Source organism: Erpetoichthys calabaricus, chromosome 2 (genome assembly GCF_900747795.2).
Source record: "Erpetoichthys calabaricus chromosome 2, fErpCal1.3, whole genome shotgun sequence".
In the NCBI taxonomy this organism is placed as follows: domain Eukaryota; kingdom Metazoa; phylum Chordata; class Cladistia; order Polypteriformes; family Polypteridae; genus Erpetoichthys; species Erpetoichthys calabaricus.
In genome coordinates this window covers 172,552,573-172,576,606 of record NC_041395.2, presented here as the reverse complement: position 1 = coordinate 172,576,606, position 24,034 = coordinate 172,552,573, and the positions used below count along the sequence as shown (strand labels likewise).

Below are 24,034 nucleotides of genomic sequence, written 5' to 3'. Positions count from 1 at the left end.
ACCCAACTATTTTCCTCTCAGCAGGATTTCTATGTCTGTCAACTACTTTAACATTGGCCTACAGTATATGTAGTACTTATTAGCAGCTTTCTTTTCCTATTTTTAACCTATTTTAATCACATTACACATACAAATAAAGTATTATTCCTCAAATCAAAGCAAATACAAAGAGGGTTTAGAAAAGGCATTTTAAATAATAATGTATTTAGGAGTAGTTTATTATACAGTTAGGTCCATAAATATTTGGACAAAGACAACTTTTCTCTAATTTTGGTTCTGTACATTACCACAATGAATTTTAAATGAAACAACCCAGATGCAGTTGAAGTGCAGACTTTCAGCTTTAATTCAGTAGGGTGAACAAAACGATTGCATAAAAATGTGAGGCAACTAAAGCATTTTTTTTTTTTAACACAATCCCTTCATTTCAGGGGCTCAAAAGTAATTGGACAATTGACTCAAAGGCTATTTCATGGGCAGGTGTGGGCAAGTCCGTCGTTACGTCATTATCAATTAAGCAGATAAAAGGCCTGGAGTTGATTTGAGGTGTGGTGCTTTCATGTGGAAGATTTTGCTGTGAACAGACAGCATGCGGTCAAAGGAGGTCTCCATGCAGGTGAAAGAAGCCATCCTTAAGCTGTTAAAACAGAAAAAACCCATCCGAGAAATTGCTACAATATTATGAGTGGCAAAATCTACAGTTTGGTACATCCTGAGATAGAAAGCAAGCACTGGTGAACTCAGCAACGCAAAAAGACCTGGACGTCCATGGAAGACAACAGTGGTGGATGATTGCAGAATCATTTCCATGGTGAAGAGAACCCTCTTCACAGCAGTCAACCAAGTGAACAACACTCTCCAGGGGGTAGGCGTATCGATATCCACGTCTACAATAAAGAGAAGACTGCATGAAAGTAAATACAGAGGGTGCACTGCAAGGTGCATGCCACTCATTAGCCTCAAGAATAGAAAGGCGTGATTGGACTTTGCTGAAGAACATCTAAAAAAGCCAGCACAGTTCTGGAAAAACATTCTTTGGACAGATGAAACCGAGATCAACCTCTACCAGAATGATGGCAAGAAAAAAGTATGAAGAAGGCGTGGAACAGCTCATTATCCAAAGCATACCACATCATCTGTAAAACACAGTGGAGGCAGTGTGATGGCTGGGGCGTGAATGGCTACCAGTGGCACTGGGACACTAGTGTTTATTGATGATGTGACACAGGACAGAAGCAGCCGAATGAATTCTGAGGTGTTCAGAGACATACTGTCTGCTCAAATCCAGCTAAATGCAGTCAAATTGATTGTCCATCTGTATCATGAAACGCGCCCAATGACCCAAAACATACAGCCAAAGCAACCCAGGAGTTGATTAAAGCAAAGAAGTGGAAAATTTTTGAATGGCCAAGTCAGTCACCTGATCTTAACCCAATTGAGCATGCATTTCACTTGTTGAAGACTAAACTTCAGACAGAAAGGCCCACAAACAAACAGCAACTGAAAGCTGCTGCAGTAAAGGCCTGGCAGAGCATTAAAAAGGAGGAAACCCAGCATCTGGTGATAGCCTGAAGTCTTGAACTCATGAACGTCATTGCCAGCAAAGGGTTTTCAACCAAGTATTACATTACATAAGTATTGATTACATCTTGCCTGAAGAAGGGGCCTGAGTTGCCTCGAAAGCTTGCATATTGTAATCTTTTTAGTTAGCCAATAAAAAGTGTCATTTTGCTTGGCTTTTCTCTACAACCAAGTATTAGAAATGAACATTTTATTTCCAGTTATTTAATTTCTCCAATTACTTTTGAGCCCCTAAAATGAAGGGACTATGTTAAAAAAAATGCTTTAGTTGCCTCACATTTTTATGCAATCGTTTTGTTCACCCCACTGAATTAAAGCTGAAAGTCTGCACTTCAACTGCATCTGAGTTGTTTCATTTAAAATTCATTGTGGTAATGTACAGAACCAAAATTAGAAAAAAGTTGTCTTTGTCCAAATATTTATGGACCTAACTGTATGTATGAGAACATTAAGTCAAAACAAATTTACAACTGTGAAGTCACCATGGTTTCATTTAGGCATTCGCAGGTTAGTTCAGACTTCTCAAATAGAGCAGAAACCAGCCAAGCTATAAAAACCATGGCTTGTTCATACAACCTTTGGGGGGAAAAAACAGGAATGAAGCTTAGTCTATTTCCACTTGATTCCTGGTACTGTTGTAAATGTAGAATAGTTTTTCAGTTTTGCTCTGAACTGTGAGTTACAGTATATAAAATATTATGTGTGAATAAATAGTAAATACTACGTATATTCTAAATATTAAATATATTAATATTATGTATATAATTTATGTTTTACCAACTAAATATAATAAAATGACACCTCTGTTTAGATCTGCTTAAATATGAAAACACTTTAAATGGTTCAAAGTCTAAACTGTGAGGCTAAATAGTTAAAGGACTCTAAATTTTAAGCCAAGAACATCATATACTATGGAATATGAACATGCTTTTGGGCAAAGCAGTCTGTAAAATGCATAATGGTTGTAGGATAACAGGAAAACATTTCTGATACAGTAATCCCTCCTCCATCGCGGGGGTTGCATTCCAGAGCCACCAGCGAAATAAGAAAATCCGCGAAGTAGAAACCATATGTTTATATGGTTATTTTTATATTGTCATGCTTGGGTCACAGATTTGCGCAGAAACACAGGAGGTTGTAGAGAGACAGGAACGTTATTCAAACACTGCAAACAAACATTTGTCTCTTTTTCAAAAGTTTAAACTGTGCTCCATGACAAGACAGAGATGACAGTTCTGTCTCACAATTAAAAGAATGCAAACATATCTTCCTCTTCAAAGGAGTGCGTGTCAGGAGCAGAGAATGTCACATAGATAGAGAAAACAATCTCTAGCAAACAAATCAATAGGGCTGTTTGGCTTTTAAGTATGCGAAGCACCGCGGCACAAAGCTGTTGAAGGCGGCAGCTCACACCCCCTCCGTCAGGAGCAGGGAGAGAGAGAGAGAGAGAGAGAGAGAGAGAGAGAGAGAGACAGAGTTTGTTTTTCAGTCAAAAATCAATACGTGCCCTTCGAGCTTTTAAGTATGCGAAGCACCGTGCAGCATGTCGCTTCAGGAAGCAGCTGCACAAAAGATAGCAACGTGAAGATAGTCTTTCAGCATTTTAGGTGTGCGAACAGCCCCCCTGCTCAATCCCCCTACGTCAGGATCAGAGAAACTCAGCGCAAGAGAGGGAGAAAAATAAGCAATCTAGCTTCTCAGCCATCTGCCAATAGCGTCCCTTGTATGAAATCAACTGGGCAAACCAACTGAGGAAGCATGTACCAGAAATTAAAAGACCCTTTGTCCGCAGAAATCCGCGAACCAGCAAAAAATCCGCGATATATATTTAAATATGCTTACATATAAAATCCGCGATGGAGTGAAGCCGCGAAAGGCGAAGCGCGATATAGCGAGGGATCACTGTAAACTCCTTGTGTACTTTTAACACCTGCATTAGTTGTTTTTGAATAAATTATGCTGAACAGTATATTTAAATGATACATATTTAAATTCTTAAGTTACCAGAACATTTTGTAAATACAATTTGTGCAAATAACACACTTACTGCTTTAGTACATACATACCAATTTTCTCATGCTTGCGTAATACTAAGTAACAATTGGTTTAATCAATTGAGAACACAGCAACATACATGAAGGTAATACAACTACATGACTAATCAAATAGTCTGACTCACCTCCAAACTGGAAGATTTCAGGCTTTAATGCCATCATTGATACATGCTCTTACTCCTGCAAGTTGCTGACAAAACTGACAGACCATTTTACTGGCTATGTCCAACTATACAGGAAGCTGTTTACAACAACATTGTTATGAAACCTGGGATGAAAACCAGAAAACAACCTGGAACAAAAGTGAAACACCTCCAAAAGCAGTCATCGATTCAAATGTACTTATAAGAAACCAGCAGTTGGTACCTAACCAAACCTAGGGAGGAAGTAACTGCAAAGGTCTACAGTCAGAGAATGCAATCTTCCGGGATTTTGTTTGTTACCTGTATTAGTCTGGTTTGTGCTGCTGCCTGTCGCTTGTACTTGACCAAGGCCAGTAGTAGGTACCCCTGACCTTGAAAATTGTTGGGAGCTCATTGTTGGGAAACCTGAAAAACACAAGGGTTAAACAAGACATGAGCAACATTTAGTCTGCTATTTATTGCACTGGCTATCTAATACTTTAATACAGAGGAAAATCCCAAACCTCCTAATCATGACTGACCGAACTTAAAAATATTTTAGCATTGTGGCAGAAATCAAAAGGTAACAACCACAAGAAATATATTATGTGTCGCTTAGCAGTGGGCATTTTTGAGTCTTCTCAATGTTTCACAAGTGTGCTGTATGTGCTGTGAGTGTACATGCCCTTTAATAACTCAGTTACTCACAGAAACCTAGGTTTCTCTACAAGTAACGTGAATACTTGGCCATGTAAGCCCTTAACCAGGTTACACTTAAGTAGTGCTGGCCGGTATACCGGTTCATACCAAAAACTGTTTTTTATTTTTGTTATGATATGGATTTTTCTTATACCATAACACCGGTTTAAATAAATAGCCTAAAGCGGCAAACTGTTTAACCCCTTTAAACCTTTTTCACTGCTGCACCGCTAAACATGCATGCAACGGAGTACATGCATTATTCCGAAACTGAAGCTGTAGCAGACAATAAAGTTGAATATGATGACACAGAAGAAATTTTGCTGAAAAAAGGAGCCTTGTCTTTTGTCTGGAGATATATGTTCAAATGTGTGAATACTGTTTCTATACTACTGGATAATACTGCAAGCCAAGTTGTACTTGTTTTATTTTATTTCAATACTGTGTAATGTACCTGGGTACTGTGTAATAGTGTGACGACATGTTGACTTTATTCTTGACATTTCCACTTTAATCTTGACGTTTATGACAAGAATAAAGTCGACTTGTTGACTTTATTCTCGTAATTTGTCATTAAAGTAGAACATTGTAAACTAAACTTCATCTTAAAATGAATATTTAATTTACTAGATTTTCTCAAACCTCGTCATAAGTTATGTAGCACATTATGGTTTATGTTAAGTTATCCCCGAGCCATGTTAATCGCTACTTGCTTCTTAAACTGACTTACTCTTGCACTAAGAGGAGGAGCAGGCAGCGATCACCACACAGAATACATTAATTTTATGATATTCCTGCTCCCTGAACATTTAGAATGCTAAGATAAATACTTGATATCATTTTCATGATGAAATGCATTAAAGCATGTATTAATCATGTGGCGGCACGGTGGCGTGGAGGTTGCACTGCTGCCTCACGGCAAGGGGGTCCCGGGTGTTCCCTGCCTTGAATTTGCATGCTTTTCAGGTGGGTTTACTCGGCATGCTTCAGTTTCCTTTCAAAGTCATGTAGGATGTGGGGTTTTGTTATGCTATATTGACTCTGCTAGTGTATGTACTGCTCGTATTCTCCCAGCAATGTGCTGGCACCCGTTCAGGATTTGCTCCTGCCTGGCACACAATGATTACTGGGATGGGTGCAACCCTGAATGGATAGCATAAACAAACATGTATAACAAATTTTTTTTTAAATTCAAAAAGACGTTTATCGTGTGGTGATTGGTTATGTGGAAAAAGAAAAAGTAAGGATAGGAACTGGGGGTTTGGTACGTCAGACAGAGACAGCATGCATGAAATAAAGAAAGCCCGCTCAGAAGAACATCCATTGAATTCTGTGTTCGTGTCTCCAACCACCAGATCATGAACCCAAAATTTACACAATATTTTAGTTAAACCAGTGCGATACCCATTCATACATCCAGTTTTTTTGGAGCCTCATCACATCTGCCGTAAAGTTCTCTACACTGAACGTACACCTGGGGACACCTTACTGCGAGGGAGCAGCACTACCACCACACTACCGTGCATGTTTAATACCTGCTTTAATGCATTTCATCATGAAAATGATATTAAGTATTGATCTTAGCATTCTAAATGTTCAGAAAGCAGGAATATCATAAAGTGAATGTATTCTGTGCGGCGATCACTACCTGTGCCTCCTCTTAGTGCAGAGGAAGTCATTTTAAGAAGCGCGTAGCGATTAACAACTAGGACGGGGAACACTTAAATTAATGTAGCACATTAAATGCTTTGTATTATGACGGGGTTTGAGAAAATCTAGCAAATTAAACATTGATTTTAGGATGAAGTTTAATTTACGACATTCTACTTTAACAAAAATAAACTGAGAATAAAGTGGAAATGTCAACTTTAATCTCGACATAAATGGTGAGAAAAGTGGAAATGTCGAGATTAACAGTCAACATGTCGACTTTATTCTCGACATATAGTTTATTTTTTTTCATGGTGTTCGTATTTTTTTTCTTCTTCACCGTTTGCCTAATACGCTTCCGTAGGGCTATACCACAAATAGCATTATAAAGGCAAGTTGCAGTTTTATTATTTATGTATATGGCTTAGCTTGAAGCAAGGTCCATATTAATGCAGTTTGCCTTAATTTTGGTTCAGTTGGTAAAGATGTCATCACCAAGTTGCACTTGTTTTGTTTTATTTTTAATTGGTGAATACTGTGTAATGCACCAGGGCTTGAAGTCTTGAAATAATAGTATTATTACTGGAAGTTGTACTATTATTTATTTCATTGTTATTACAGTGATCCCTCGCTATATCGCGCTTCGCCTTTCGCGGCTTCACTCCATCGCGGATTTTATATGTAAGCATATTTAAATATATATCGCGGATTTTTTGCTGGTTTGCGGATTTCTGCGGACAATGGGTCTTTTAATTTCTGGTACATGCTTCCTCAGTTGGTTTGCCCAGTTGATTTCATACAAGGGACGCTATTGGCAGATGGCTGAGAAGCTAGATTGCTTACTTTTCTCTCTCTCTTGCGCTGACTATCTGTGATCCTGACTTATGGGGATTGAGCAGGGGGGCTGTTCGCACACCTAGACGATACGGACGCTCGTCTAAAAATGCTGAAAGATTATCTTCACGTTGCTGTCTTTTGTGCAACTGCTTCCTGAAACGACATGCTGCACGATGCTTCGCATACTTAAAAGCTCGAAGGGCACGTATTGATTTTTGACTGAAAAACAAACTCTGTCTCTCTCTCTCTCTGCTCCTGACGGAGGGGGTGTGAGCTGCCGCCTTCAACAGCTTTGTGCCGCGGTGCTTCGCATACTTAAAAGCCAAACAGCCCTATTGATTTGTTTGCTAGAGATTGTTTTCTCTATCTGTGTGACATTCTGTGCTCCTGACACGCACTCCTTTGAAGAGGAAGATATGTTTGCATTCTTTTAATTGTGAGACAGAACTGTCATCTCTGTCTTGTCATGGAGCACAGTTTAAACTTTTGAAAAAGAGACAAATGTTTGTTTGCAGTGTTTGAATAACGTTCCTGTCTCTCTACAACCTCCTGTGTTTCTGCGCAAATCTGTGACCCAAGCATGACAATATAAAAATAACCATATAAACATATGGTTTCTACTTCGCGGATTTTCTTACTTCGCGGGTGGCTCTGGAACGCAACCCCCGCGATGGAGGAGGGATTACTGTAATTAGTATAAATATTATGCAGTTTAATTATGGTAAAGTTGCTTAAAAAGTCACTTTAACGTGTCAGTGGCCAGAGATTGTTAACATTAACAGAAAGTGTAGTTAGTTTACAAAAAATATTTACTATTTATTTTCTAAGACATATTCAGTGCAATACAACTTTTGACAAGCACCTCTGGATATTTTAAGTCTAAATGCCTCTTTGGATGGTTGAAAATATGCTGTCAAAAGTTTAGTTTAACTTGTTTGCAAAATTTGTTCAATAAAAAGGTTCTATATTTTGACTGCAACTGTAATGCAATGTGATTCCTTCTCTTCATTACTGCCAACCCCTTGAAAACTATCACTTTATGGGGCCATGCAAATCTGTATTAATACTTGTGTGCACATTAAAATGTTTTTTTTGTACAATGTACAATTCTCATGACCGTGGAATAGGTTATTCTTAGCCAGTCTACTGCAGTAATTGCAGTTGAAAATGTGGTTAACATCTACTCATGCATGGGAAAAAAATACCGTCGAAAAAAACGTGAAACCGGTATAATTTTGAAAAAACTAGGGGGCGTCTGCTCGCTTTGCTCGCCAACCCCCGTGTTTGGTTTTCCGGATGCACACTTTTAAGATTTTTTTTTTCTTTGAATTGTTGCTATTTTATTAGTTTCACTTTTATTTCAGAACTTCTGTAAAAATAATATTTGTAATCTTGTGAGTCTCAATATGCTGAATCTTTTTAATGAGTTCAGGATAGGTTTCTTGGTTTGGAATTTCAGCACAGACAAAACGATCTACATCATCAGCAGTTAATATATTTTTTTTACAAAGTAAAAAAGTAAGTATAGTTCTGCATTGAACTCCTGTCTGTAAAGTCGTGCTATTTTCCAATCACAGTTCCAAAAGTACATGGGGTTACCAAGGTGATACCCTAGCTTTTGTCTAGGTTTTTGTACAAGGGCTAGAGAGAACATTTGTGACTCCTGGGGTAAATGTAGCTTTTTAAATAAGAAGACAGATAAATATATATATACATGAACAAAGTACCCAAATAATGCATGTGCGGTAAACTCAGTTTTTGAAATTCTCAAGATTCTTTATTTGTCACATGCATAGTTATACAGGACAACACGCAGTGAAATGCATCCTGATCCACTTATCAAAAACTGTGCAAAATTAGAAGAACATCAGTTAGATTAACAAAAAGTCATAGATTGAAAGATAACAGTATAGTAGAACATAATAAGTAAAATTATGTGAATAAGGTAGAATTAAGTGTTAAGGTGCAATAGTGTAGTAATTATTGTGCAAAATCAAAGTTAGACTGGTGCATAGTTAAATGAGGCAGTTTGTTTGTTTGCGCTACTGCGATCTTTACTTTCCTTTTTTATATTTTAAATTTTCCTACTTTCATATCTTTTAACTTTCTCCACGTGCATAGCGCCGGTTTTTTTTTTGGTTTTTTTTGAGCCTTTCTAATTTCCCTGGTTTCATAGTCTCTAACCTGCTCTGCATGTGTTTAGTGCCAATGTTTGTAAACGTCATTATGAAGTTCCACTTTGTCATTTTACTCATTGTCTTTTAATTCTGAGCCGTATAGTACAATACATAGAACAGAATAAATCCTCAATACAGTATAAAAATAAAAATTCTAAATCACATAATATGATTTGGATTTGTTTTAAGTCCTGGAGACCTCATTCATCAAGCTGCCTCCCCCATTTTGCCATTCCACATCTGAAATACAGCTAATCCGATGAAAGGACCCCTCATTCCCACGTCCCCATTCATCAAGGATGACTTTACCTTAGGCAGGCAATCTACAATTTAAAGAGATTGTTATTTTCTTGTGAATTGTTACATATGCATTATTTTCACTTTTACTTTAAAAACTTTTGTAAAAACAATACTTGTTTCTTTATTCCCTGCCTCACGCGAGGTTACATCTCTTTCTTCCCAGACGTATAATACTGCTCATGTTGTGAAGGGTGTTGCAGCTGAACGTACGCTAAGGATATGCCTTTGGATCATTTGCTGTCTTTTTGCTGCTTGCTAGCTGCCTCTTCTGCCTGTTGCATGTCGTTGTTTTAAGAGCTGGGAACACAAGATGCTTGCCTGCCAAAAGCAATGCAACAACTGCTAGCTTAGAGGTCTGTTGACTTGTTTTAAATGATGGCTCACTACCTGGTCTCGCGTGACGTTGTAAAAGCATACCTGTCTTTTATTTCTGGCCACAGGAGCGGTTGAATTCTTTCTTGCAGGATGGGGTAGCTGCTGTCGCAGCATTCTCCACATGTATATAGCGCTGTTTTTTGTTTTTTTTGAGCCTTTCTAATTTCACTGGTTTCATAGTCTCTAACCTGCTCTGCATGTGTTTAGTGTCAACGTTTATAAACGTCTTTATGAAGTTCTACTTTCTTTTATTCATTGTCTTTTAATTCTGAGCCGGATTGGATGTGCTTTATTTCAATTCCACTTGTTCCGGGCTGATAATTACTTTCCTTATTTTCTGAATTTGCACCTCAATTATTCTTTTTTGCTCTTTTTTCTGTCCAACGCATTTGAGTCTCTTTTCTCTGCGCCTGATTGGACGTGCTTCTTTTCCCATTCCACTTGTTCCAGGCTGATCATCACATTCCTTATTTTATAAATTTGCACCTAGATTATGGTTTTTCTTTTTAGCATTTTTTTCTCTCCATCGCTTTTGGGTCTCTTTTCTTCGCGCTTTTCTTTCTTCTTCATTTAATCGTCGACGTTTCATTTCTACCGTATTGACCTTATACACTTTATATGCACTGAGAGCACTGGAGCTGTGTGTGCTGCATGACTGCCTTTCAACTACTGATCTGTTTTTTTTTTTTTTATATTGCTTGTAAGTAGGGTGTGTCTTGCAAGACTCTCGTTCTATGTTCCCGTGAGACGCACCGTGGCAGGTCTTTTTCATCTCGCGGGTCTTTAAATTATCTTCTGAGAAGATCACGTATCGTAGACTATCAGGACAGGGGACAGGATTTCTTTTTATAATAGAGAGATACCGTGATATAGAATTTTGGTCATACTGCCCAGCACTACACTTAAGGATTTTGCAGTCTGCACATGTCTGTTGTTTGCCTGCGCATGTGTTAGCTTCATACACTCTTTCAGCGGCCACAGACATAAGTATCCACAAGATAAAGTTTCGGAGGGAAATGCTCAGGCAATCACGTTATTCCTTCTTCTGATTGAAATATTCTGTTTCAATATTTTAGAAATTGCTAAAGTCATGCTGATGAGCTAAATGTACAGTGCTAACATGTGCCTTACATAGTCAAAGTCCAGTTCATTTTTAAAGTAACCTAACAAAATACATAGTTTATTGAAGTAAAAATGCCTATGTTATTATTATCCCAGTAGCGCTGGTTAGTAAGGCAAGAAGCACACATATCAGTATGCCGGTCCTTTGCAGGGCTCAATCACACAGTCAAACAGAAAACAGTGTGCTGTATGCAATCCAGTAACAGAAACATATTAATAAGTGTCAGTTTAGTTTTAATCCAGCTATTTGCTTTAGATACAGTATGTTGAAACAATGTGATCGGGTGACACTGTGGCCAGTATTCATGCACTGAATCATTGGTGGCTCAGGTTTAGAATATAAAAAGAGGATGAATATGATTTACTTCACACCACATGAAGAATTAAATGTATTTATAAAACAAAAGTATATGTCAGGCTTAACGACTTTAAAGTGTTTCAAAAATGCTGGGCATATACAAGATCTACAGTAGTAGTATATAATATTAATTAATTTTGATATATGCACTCGGTAAAATTGATTCAAACTGCATCAAACAAATCTAAATTTTTTCACATAAAATTCTAGACAAAACCTCTCACCTTGTTAGATTCAGCTTATACTGTGAATAAGATATTTTAACTTGAATATCAGAAAACGGATGAAACAAGAAGTGAAAAAACATAGAAATCATCCCCCCCCCCATTTGCCTCCATATGATACTGAAACACCATTCTGACAAGTTGGCTCAGATCATAATTTCTAATAAGCCAGTGTGGGCAATATTATTAGGCTTTGTGCTTTTGTGTCCAATGCTTTTTAAAAAGTTACTTTTCTTTAACAATGAAACGTGTTTCTGATCAATTCACACAAATTTGCTTTACGGGAGTTTTTTTTTTTTTTTAAATTACTAAGATATGACAGATGAACAAACTCACAAGTAAGAACGACATTTGCGTTGTTTACAGCTGTGCAAGTTCACAATACTGTGACATTGTGATGTTCAGCAATGACCTCTACAGCAGCAAAATAGCAACAATCATAAAGCTTTGGTGATGCACAAGTATGGTAAATTTTGTTGAACTACACAAAAGATGCATACATACTGTAGGAGGAAAGACTCACATTGTCTAGTCACTAATGCAGCCTAATGATAGTTCATACGATTCAGGAATAAGATTGTACATTCCATCCATTATCCAACTGGCTATATCCTAACACAGGGTCACGGGGGTTTGCTGGAGCCAATCCCTGCCAACACAGGGCGCAAGGCAGGAAACAAACCCCAGGCAGGGCGCCAGCCCACCGCAGGATTGTACATTAATTCACTAATTTCCATCACCTTAATCCAAATCAGCAAGATGGAGTCTACTGGATGTAAGGACAAGCCCAACCCTGGATGAAACACCAGGGATAGATATTGTTATCTGTTAAAAAGTGGTGGCACTAAACTTTGCCTATTATTTAAATAAATCTTCTACTAAAATAAAGGGTCAATGCTACCAATGTGAAGGGAATGAAAAAAAAAAAAGAATTACAACAAAAGGCTAAGCTTCTATGCAAATTTCTTAGTAATTTGATATTAAGCAACTTATGGTTCAAAGACTGGACAAGAAAAATAAAAAATATTGACCACTATGAAAGCAATTGGTTCTAGAATCTTTGTGTCATAAGCAACCTAAGAAATTCCACTGAAGTACTGTAGCAGTTTTACAAGTCTGGAAATTTTTTTGCTATTGTGTCAGAAAAAGAAAAACAAGCACACTGGAAATAATCAATAGATATCACGTCTTAATCAACATCAGTAAAGTGGATAAGCACCGACTAAATATATATATGACAGTTTATCCTAAACAAAAGGGACCAATCTTGGACCCATCTTCAAGTAACCTAAACTGGAGAACTCTAAAAAAATGTTGCATTGGTAATGGACCCAGAAGTGTCAAATTTTACAGCTCTGTAAGCAGGTAGCGGATTTCTAAAGATTATTATACAAGGGAGAGGGAGAGTAAACTGATGCGGTGCACAATTTTCAGAAATGCACTGTCCTGTAAACCATGTAGGATTTGATATGTGAATTGTTAGAAACGCTTTATGGATTACTTTAAACAGTTAGGCTATCTTTATTACTTATAAAAGTGGAAACTAATTTGTTCTAGTCAACTGGAAAGCCCCTCAGAATAGCCCACACCACAAAAGGCAGGGCATAAAAGGAAGATTCATTGAATAAGTAACCTTAATTCCATTCAATAAAAATATCTTATTTCTCTCTTAACACGCGGTGTACACAAATGGGATTGGGTAGCCAGCCACCAAGGCGGTTTGGTAATGATGGTTGATTTATTACATCAATGGTCTCCAAATCTGTCCTCAAACCTAATGAAAGCTACCATAGCGAAACTGGCAGTTTTATTGGGACACAGTGTTCAGTCACTAACGAAATAATGTAACTAGAAAACATTTTTGACATCGTCCGTAAAAACATTTTAAAAAACTACGTAAAAACGTATTTTAATCTAAAATATGATTTTCTAGTATCTTTACTGGAAGAATTATGACTCTGCAAAAAGTCGTTAATGCATACTTAGGGAGGTTGAAGTTCCTCGCGAATACCATGCGATACGATGTTACTCGAAAGGCAAAGCTCTGAATGACCTGTAGTCTGCAAGCGCGTAAAGGGGTCTCCGTTTCTAATATGAAATGATGAAAGCGAACCTTTAGCAACTATCCTCTTTACTGTGCTACAGGCAGTTTGGAGCTTGATTTTAATACATTTTTTTCGGGGGTCGAGGAGGGGGTGGCTGGTATTAGTATTGATATGCCAGACAACACACAATACCTGCCATAATCAGGTCGATCAACAAGAAACAACAAGCTGCATGGCTGTCAGTCACAATCACTCGCGGAACACAATAATATCTGCCTTGTTGACTGATGGATTTTGCAAATCAGAAAGTCAGTAAACTGAACAGTCCTGGAACAAGAGAGAGGATACCGACGCTCCAACATAGACCTATCAATAGCGCTCATCCATAATAGGAAACACTCGATATTCTGCAGGAAAGCACTCGACCATCGAATGCCACTGTCCGAACTATTCATTCCATTCTTTCCTTTAACCATTTTAACACGGAGATACGAAGTGACCAACTCCCAGGTGCATCGGCTCCCTTACCCAGCTGATCCCTCGACTTCTTCACCAGGAAGCACACATTCGACCACTGTAGTAAAGGCACAAAGTAAAGGTAGATGTTATTCTCGAGCAGATCCAGACGTCTGTTTTCGAATTTTGCCACTTTCCGTCTTCCTCAGCTGCCCTTACATGCGTTACAATAACCATACATAAGGCAGGCCTTGCTCGCTACCGCTGAGCTTCAGCAAAGGAGGGCGCCTCAGCGAATCACAAGCTCCACCCCCACTCCATCAGTAAGCCCTCCAATCACAGGATGAAGAAAGCGTTACCTTGGAGGGAATTTTATTGGCTTCTCGGACTGATAACCTAAAAGATCGGCCTTCTACATGCAGTGTGACCAATCAGCGTCCACTTTAGGAGAAAAACCCGTACGTATGTCCAATGGGAGATTGAATCAGTTCTGCGAGTTCCGGGATGATTGCTTTACGGGGCAGAATTTTTAAAATGCATGCTGGCTTAGAGAACTGCAGGAAAATAGACAAGGAGCAGCAACAAAAGAACATATATCATGCAACAGTACTTCCCTAACGACAAACAATTATGTGATAAAAGACATGGCGCTCAATCTAAAAAACGCGCCTTTTTATTTTGCAATGCACAGGAGAAGCGCGAGGACAACTAGCACGAAAAAGTACTTTTCAACGCTCTCGAATAGTAGGTATGTTATATTATCCATCCAGCCGTGCTACACATAACAGTAGCACTGTTAAACGTGGATCAAGGGTAAACAGAAGCGAAGTCATGGTCAATAGGCGTGAACAAAGCAACGTCATCTCGCCCCCTCCCTCCCTCTCTCTCCTCAAGGGGTTCGCTTGAGTCAGCCCTTTCGATTGACACATACGACCGTCTTTTCTCTCATTTTTGTTAACAGTGAAGAGATCGGTTAACTGTACACATAGGTGGCTAACACCAAGGCGCCAAACTTGAAAATAGTATATAGAATCTTAGCATTTAACAAGGCACAACAAGGGATAAGCACTTATCGATAGTAAATGGACAGAGCGAGGACGAGTAAAGTATGCGTTTCAGTATTATGCAAAGAACTATCTTAACACTACATTTATTTTAACGATGGCCTCCACCCACTTAAGATCGCGGTGTGGATGTACGACATAAACACACAAAGAGAGTGAGATTGTGAAGACAACCGTACGATTCGGCACTTGGCTGCGCCCAACATCAGGAGACCACTATCTTGCCGAAATTCATTACTGAACAATTTCTTTACATTCGTACCCTTTAAGAAGCTTTGCTCTGTCTAGAACAAGTTACTCAAAGTGGCCCAGCATGCGTGTACAGGCGGTTTACGCGTACGCCCAGGTTGTTCATATGCAGTAACTGCGGTTCAGATAATCGGAACATGCTATACATATACTGACACAAGAATGTCGGCATACAAAATAACACTTGCAAGCGTTCAAGAGTACCTTTTTAACTGGTTGTCAGCAGCTCCGTATTTATTTTCCTGTACTGAATGTGATCGTACTCTTCCGGTGCTTTCACCAAACCTCCCGCTCCCCACGTGACATATACTAGCTGTAGGTTATTGGTTGGTAACTCCGTTACCCGGGTAACCACACTCAAAACAGCCACGACGATTGAATACTCTGCGACACAGCCTCCCACATGTTTACGCAAAACGAGGAAAGCACTTTGGGAATTGTAGTTCTTTATTAACTGCTCGCTGCAATAACGTCCGGGGAGTTCCGTTTTCTGAATGATTATTTGGATAGCGGCATGTCCGCTTTCAATTTTGGACCCATGTGATTTACTTAAAAAATAGTTCGCGTCTGATCGTTATATAAGTTGATAGATTTCATGAACACAAAACACATTCGCCTTCTACCGTTAGCCCTCGTTAAATAATCATTCTTAACTTTTAGAACTCATGAAGAGCCACTTCGTTTTTATATACTCTTACTCATTTTAAAAGTCCATGGAAAAAATAAGTATTGCTGTAGCAGACGGGTTCAGAGAGTATTGGGATCTACCGTCATGAAGGTACTGTCTCGTCGTTTCAAGTCTCCTACGATTTTAATTTGTCTGTGTATAATACGAAATTAAACTGTCGGAAGTGTTTACAGTTTTTGAAAACAATGAAGTTCACTTTCAGTTAGTTCCTCCTGACTCCACAATGCCGTTTGTCACGGGGCGGCGCATACAGTACCTTAACAGAACCACTGGGAGTCATTTGTGGTTGACTCCAACACATTGCTGACCAAAAAAAAAAAGAAACAAATCATTCTATGGCAGAATCTCGACGATAATGGGCCAATACATATTAAGATTATTGTCGCGTTTACATAATACAGTGAAATTCTTAAAACGTTATTACACTTAAAGAAGGATTTAAGTTTAGAACTGTTAAAGTAAGTCAAATAGTCAAAAAGGAGAATGTAATATTGCTTTAGCGTTTTCGATTACTTTTATCCCTTAAGATCCTTTGGGAGATCTACGTTTTGTTTTGTTTGTTTTTTGCAACCTATAAATCTATTAAAAGACTGATTTATTTTTCTTTTGATTTTTAGTCATTTACAATTTTTTCTTAACTTTTTTGTAATGTTAATTCATTTTCTTAATTTTTTTTTTCTCTGTTGCGTTTGTTAAGAGTTTAACACCATTTCACATTCTGGACAACAACTTTCCCTGAACTGTTCTGTAAAAAAATTGATTGATTTCAGCCTGCCCCTGAGTGAGGTATTCTACAGTACAATGCTGTCTAAAAATTAGCTCATGTATACTAAAACATTTGAATTAGAAGCTTGTGGTATTTGTGATTTGCAATGAATGTTCCTTGTTCAGCACCAAGTGAGCATGAATGCTACAAACCACAACATAGAGTATTCTGCTCTCACTGAATATCTAATGCTAAGGTACAATATATAATGTTGTTTAGTTAGCATGTACCATGGCATGTCTTCTACAGTCATGGCCGAAATTATTAGCACCCCTGGAATTTTCCCAGAAAATGCACCATTTCTCCCAAAAAAATATTGCAATTACAAATGTTTTTGTATATACATGTTTATTTCCTTTATGTGCATTGGAACAACACAAAAAAACAGAGAAAAAAAGCCAAATCTGACATCATGTCACACAGAACTCCAAAAATGGGCTGGACAAAATTATTGGCACCCTTTCAAAATTGTGGGTAAATCGTTTTATTTCAAGTACAGTATATGGTGTTCATTTGAACTCACCTGTGGCAAGAAACAAGTGCTGGCAATATAACAATCACACCTGAAGCCAGTTAAAATGGAGAAAAGTTAACTCAACCTTTCTGTTGTGTGTCTGAGTGTGCCACACTAAGCATGGAGAACAGAAAGAAGAGCAGAGAATTGTCTGAGGACTTGAGAACAAAAATTGTGGAAAACTTTCAACAATCTCAAGGCTACAAGTCCATCTCCAGAGATCTTCATGTTCCTTTGTCCACTGTGCGCAACATATTCAAGAAGTTCACAACACATGGCACTGTAGCTAATCTCCCTGGACGTGGACGGAAGAGAAAAATTGATAAAAGACTGCAATGAAAGATAGTCCGAATGCTGGATAAACAACCCCAATCAACTTCAAAACATACTCAGGCTGTTCTGCAGACTCAGGAAGCAACAGTGTCAGCTCGAACTATCCGTAGACATCTGAACAAAATGAAATGCTATGGCAGAAGAGCCAGGAGGACCCCACTGCTGACACAGGAACATAAAAAAGCCAGACTGGAGTTTGCCAAAATGTACTTGAGGAAGCCAAAATCCATCTGGGTTTACGTCTTGTGGACAGATGAGACCAAGGTAGAGCTTTTTGGTAAAGCTCATCATTCTACTGTTTACAGAAAATGGAATGAGGCCTACGAAGAAAAGAACACAGTACCTACAGTCAAACATGGTGGAGGTTCTAAAATGTTTTGGGGATGTTTTGCTGCCACTGGCACTGGATGCCTTGACTGTGTGCAAGGCATCATGTAATCTGAAGACTACCAAAAGATATTGGGGCACAATGTAGGGCCCAGTTTCAGAAAGCTGGGTCTGCGTCAGAGGTCATGGGTGTTCCAGCAGGACAATGACCCCAAACATACCTCTAAAATCACTCAAAAATGGTTGAAGACAAAGCGCTGGAGAGTTCTGAAGTGGCCAGCAATGAGTCCGGATCTAAATCCGATTGAACACTTAAGGAGAGATCTCAAAATTGCTGTTGGGAGAAGGCACCCTTCAAATCTGAGAAACCTTGAGCAGTTTGCAAAAGAAGAGTGGTCGGAAATTCCAGTTGAGAGGTGTAACAAGCTTGTTGATGGTTATAGGAAGCGCTTGATTTCAGTTATTTTTTCCAAAGGGCGTGCAACCAAATATTAAGTTGAGGGTGCCGATAATTTTGTCCAGCCCGGTTTTTGAGTTTTGTGTGAAATGATGTCAGATTTGGCTTTTTTTCTTTGTTTTTTTTGTGTTGTTCCAATGCACATAAAGGAAATAAACATGTGTATACCAAAACATTTTGGGAAAAATGGTGCATTTTCAAGGAAAATTCCAGGGGTGCCGATAATTTCGGCCATGACTGCATATTTGCCTAAGTGAAGAGATGTACTTTAGAATCCCTTAATGGCATGTCATCTCTCAAAGATGACCTAAGGTCTGGGTGGCATTTAACTCTGATTACTGGTGAAAATGTTGCCACTATGTAGAGAATCATAAAGGGGGAATGAAAGGAAGATGAAGCATGAGATAGCAGACACTATAAGCATTAGTTTTGGCACAGGAGAACCAATTCTTCATGAACAATTAAATATAAGCCGTTAGGTGCCCAGAATGTTGACCCTGAAAAAAAAAATCATCAGAAGTACAGTACTTCAGAACTAAGGATGGATCTTGGCTAAATCTCTATGACCTATGTCCAAGCAATAGTCAAAATATGGAACTATGGGGGTTTTCCAAAACCAAAAAATTAAGGTGGAAGTCAGAGTTTACCAGATCATATCTATTTTTTATGATGCTGAGGGTGTAGTTTATATTGATTTTATGACTAAAAATTCTTGCTTATCCAGTGCATATTATGTTGATGTTCATTGGTGTTTGCAGCAGTCATTCAGAGAAAAGAAGCAAGGAAAACTGCTACCCATTCCCTTTGTGCTTCATGACAATGCCTTTCTTTGGGTTGCAAATGCTTCTCTGTATAGTAGACCCAAAGAAAGGGCACCACTAGCATTATCCATTCCCTACTCTGAAGGGCTACCTTCATAGGACACCCCATGCCAATGCTGTAAACAATATACCAGTTAAAGAAAACTACATTTGCATTTACATTTATTTGCTTGGCAGACTCTTTTATCCAAAGTGACTTACAAAAGAGTTAAACATAATCAAGTAACATTAGGCTATGGCCTGTTTTTTCAGCAAGTGTAATAAGACAGGTAACAAAATATGATTGCCACAAGTGAAAGGATGTAATAATTAATAATTTACAATCATAGATTAACAATCGATAAAGCAGTTAAACTTAGTGTAATAACAAATCGCCAACAATATGAAAGAGTACAGGGCAAAGTTGTTTTTTTTCAATCAATTATTACAATATTCACAGGACAGATGGGTTTTCAGTTGCTTCTTAAATACATTGAGGGAGTCAGCAGTTCAGATGGAGGAGAGCAGCTCATTCCACGAATTAGGAACTATACAGAAAAAGAGTCTGGATTGAGAGTTGACACCATGCAGAAGTGGCATCACCAGGCAGTGTTCACTGGCAGACCTGAGTGCGCAAGAAGGAGTATAGTACTTCATCAGTGTCTCCATATACTCAAATGCTGACCCATAGGCAAGCATCAGGGAAATTAACTTAATGCGTGCTGCTACAGGAAGTCAATGTAGTGACTTGAAGAGAGGAGTGACTAATGCCTGTCTAAGCTGTTTAAATATAAGATGAGCTGCTGTATTCTGGACCATGTGCAATGGCTTGATAGCACATGGGGGTATTCCTGCCAGAACTGAATTGCAGTAGTCCATACGCAACAAGATCAAAGCCTGGACCAGAGGTTGTGCTGCATATTCACTCAGATAAGGTCTGATCTTGCGGATGTTGTACAGTGTGAACCTGAATGAACGGGAAACTGTAGAAATGTAATCAGAAAAAGATACAGTAATTGCTCATCAATCACCACACCAAGATTGTGTATTGACTTGGCTGGTGATAGCAACAGTGAGCCAAGCTGTACAGAGATGGGAAGTTAAACAGATTGCCTGGCTCTGATCACAAGAAGCTCAAATTTTGCCAGGTTGAGCTGTATATGGTGGTCCTTCATCCAGGTTGAGATATCAGTAAGACATGCAGAGACTCTAGCTGATACCGTGTTGTCCTCAGGAGGGAATGACAGGTACAGCTGTGTATCATCAGCATAGCACTGATAAGAGAACCCATGTAATTGGATGATGGAGCCCAGCAAGGTGGTGTACAGAGAGAAAAGTAAAGGATCCAGCACCTATCCTTGGGGCACCCATGTGCATATCTGATGCGCCCTTGACAGCTCACCTCGCCAGGACACACTGTAGGATCTACCAAGATGTAGGACTCAAACCATCTGAAAACAGTCCCTGTGATGGTGAGGTCAGAAAGGGTGGCACAAAGGATATCGTGTTTGACCCTGTTGAAGGCAGATGAGAGATCTAGAACAACAACAACAACATTTATTTATTTAGCACATTTTCATACAAAAAGTAGCTGAAAGTGCTTTACATAATGAAGAAAAGAAAAATAAAAGACAAATAAGAAAATTAAAATAAGACAACATTAGTTAACATAGAAAGGAGTAAGGTCCAATGGCCAGGGTGGACAGAAAAAAACAAAAAAAAACTCCAGAAGGCTAGAGAAAAAAATAAAATCTGTAGGGGTTCCAGGCCAAGAGACCGCCCAGTCCCCTCTGGGCATTCTACCTAACATAAATGAAATAGTCCTCTTTGTAGTTCGGGTTTTCACAGAGTCACTTGATGCTGATGGTCATACAGACTTCTGGCTTTTAATCCATCCATCATTGTTGGATCATCATGGTGCTTTGGGTAGATGGTGGTGGCACACGCCACCACCAACAGGACACCGGAAAAGGAAACAGAAGAGAGAGTAGGGGTTAGTACAGATTTTGAATGAATAGTTATTATAATGAATTGGATATACAGAGTATCAGGATTAAATTACAGTGAAGTTATGAGAAGGCCATGTTAAAATAATGTGTATTCAGTAGTTTTTTAAAGTGCTCCACTGTATTAGCCTGGCGAATTCCTACTGGCAGGCTATTCCAGATTTTAGGTGCATAACAGCAGAAGGCCGCCTCGCCACTTCTTTTAAGTTTTGCTCTTGGAATTCTAAGGAGACACTCAGTTGAGGATCTGAGGTTACGATTTGGAATATAAGGTGTCAGACATTCCGATATATAAGACGGGGCGAGATTATTTAAAGCTTTATAAACCATAAGCAGAATTTTAAAGTCAATTCTGAATGACACAGGTAACCAGTGTAGTGACATCAAAACTGGAGAAATGTGTTCGAATTTTCTTTTCCTGGTAAGGATTCTAGCAGCTGCATTCTGCACTAATTGCAAACGATTGATGTCTTTTTTGGGTAGTCCTGAGAGGAGTGCGTTACAGTAATCTAGCCGACTGAAAACAAACACATGAACTAATTTCTCTGCATCTTTCGATGATATAAGAGGTCTAACTTTTGCTATGTTTCTTAGGTGAAAAAATGCTGTCCTAGTGATCTGATTAATATGCGATTTAAAATTCAGATTACAATCAACGGTTACCCCTAAGTTTTTTACCTCCGATTTGACTTTTAATCCTAATGCATCCAGTTTATTTCTAATAGCCTCATTGTATCCATTATTGCCAATCACTAAGATTTCGGTTTTTTCTTTATTTAATTTGAGAAAGTTACTATTCATCCATTCTGAGATACAGGTTAGACATTGTGTTAGCGAATCAAGAGATTAGAAGGATTAGGACCAATGATATGTTGGTAGCTCTAGCAAATTATAGCTGGTCAACTACAGTCAGTAGAGCCATCTCAATCAAGTGGTTCCTCTTGAAGCCAGACTGTTTGATATAGAGCAGTTCATTCTGTACAAGGAAGGAAAAAACCTGGTTAGGAACAGCACATTCAACTGTTCTGGAAAGAAAATAAAGGAGAGAGACAGGCCTGTAATTGTTAACTTGGGATGAAATGAGTGTTGGTTTTTTGAGAAGCAGGGTTATCAGAGTGTGTTTGAAGATAGTAGGAAATGTGCCTGAGCTGATTGAAGTGTTCATGATGTGTGTAATTACAGAAATGAGAGAAGGGGAGATGGCCAGTAGGAGATGTGATGGGTTAGGGTCAAGTGGACAGGTAGTGGGCTGTTTGGAAAGGAGGTCGGAAACATCAGTGGCAGAGAGTGGAGAGAATATGGAGAATATTGGGTGATGCTTGGGAGGAGGCATAATGGGTGACATTTAGGGTGAGAACTGATTGCTGATAGCAGCCACTCTATCCTGAAAAAAGGAGGCAAAGTCATCAGGAAACAAGGAGTTTTGGGGAGGGGGTGGAGAAGGGTAAAGAAGGGAGATGAAAGTGGAGTACAGAGAGCATGTGTCAATGGTGCTGTTAATTTTGGTTTGATAGAACCTTACCTTAGCGTTGATAGTGGCAGAAGAATAGGATGCAAGAAGGGATTGGTGCTTTTCTATGCCTGCCTGAGCCTTTGACTTCCTCCATTTCCTTTTGGCTGAGTTTGGTCTGTTGATTGTGGAGTGCTTCAGAAAGCCAAGGACAGGAGTGTCTTTCATGTTCAGGACTGGATGATAGAAGACAAACATTGTCAAGACAGGAGTACAGAGTCCTGTATTATAGGGTAGCATAGGGTGGTGTCTATGGCAGTATTGGTGTCAAAAGAGGAGGATGGAGAGCAGAGGATACTATGGAAGAGGTGGTGATGGCAAAATGATACAGTGGGGGAGAGGAGAAGAGTGAGAAGTAGGAAGCATCGTAGGAGTGACAGTTGCATTTGTGGGAGTACAGTTGCATGAGGGAATGAGTTTAAGAAGATTGCCAGCCTTGTGAGTCAGTGGGATGTAGAGCTGTGTGGTGTTGAGGGAGGAAAGAAAAGCGAGGAAGTCAGCAGCAGGAGAGTTGTCCAGGTGGATGTTCAAGTCCCCGAGAATTAGAAGTGGGCTGCCATCATCTGGGAGGGAAGAGAGCAGGTCCATCCAGCTCATCCAGGAAGTTCCTGAACAAACCTGAAGGGTGACAAATGGCAACAATGTTCATGTTAATTGGAGAGCAGACAAAAGTAGTGAAGTTGTGTACATTACCTAGGTTAGTGAATCTCCAGCTAGTTGCACAAACAAGAGAAAACATTTTATTTTAGAAACATACATACATACAACATCTTGTGAATTCCCCCTTGGGATTAATAAAGTATCTATCTATCTATCTATCTATCTATCTATCTATCTATCTATCTATCTATCTATCTATCTATCTATCTATCTATCTATCTATCTATCTATCTATCTATCTATCTATCTATCTATCTACAACAGCTTAGTTGATGTTATAACAATGGTAATGGTGTTCATGAGGATTTTACTGAGAAATTTAACTTTATTAGTTTTCTGGTGTTTTTCATACCAAGTCAAACACTTTGGGAGTTGTAGTTCTTTTTTAAATACTCTCTCCAGTGAAGTCCTGTTTCTCTGGATAACGACATTTCCACTTTCAATTTTGGACCCATGTGTTGTATGTAAAAATGAGCAAAACATGTTATTTAAAATGCGTCTGATCATTGTTGCAGTTTACAAATATCTTTAACACAAAGCACATTATTCACAGTCCTTGTTGAAGGATCGCACATCTTTATATATAATATGCTACCGTGGCTGTTCATTTGTCTGTCCAGAATTTTAAAACACCTGTAGCTCGCAAACCGTTTGACCTAT

The 24,034-nt window shown here is 38.8% G+C and overlaps 1 protein-coding gene across 3 annotated transcripts in view; it reads right to left on the bottom strand.

The window, feature by feature from the left end:
• The window catches only part of sap130a (Sin3A-associated protein a), a 102,842-nt gene extending 87,238 nt beyond the window's left edge, over nt 1-15,604 (bottom strand). For 2 of the 3 annotated variants that reach the window (XM_028794803.2, XM_051923587.1), the window contains exons 1-2: nt 14,073-14,291; nt 4,079-4,183 (exon numbers count right to left, since the gene is read on the bottom strand). In XM_028794803.2, coding sequence (XP_028650636.1) covers nt 4,079-4,172 — 94 coding nt within the window. In that variant the 5' untranslated portion in view covers nt 4,173-4,183; nt 14,073-14,291. Of the gene's footprint in view, nt 1-4,078; nt 4,184-14,072; nt 14,292-15,517 lie in introns of those variants that run through there. The other variant, XM_028794804.2, reaches the window with a different exon arrangement.
• Between the last annotated feature and the right edge of the window lie 8,430 nt (nt 15,605-24,034).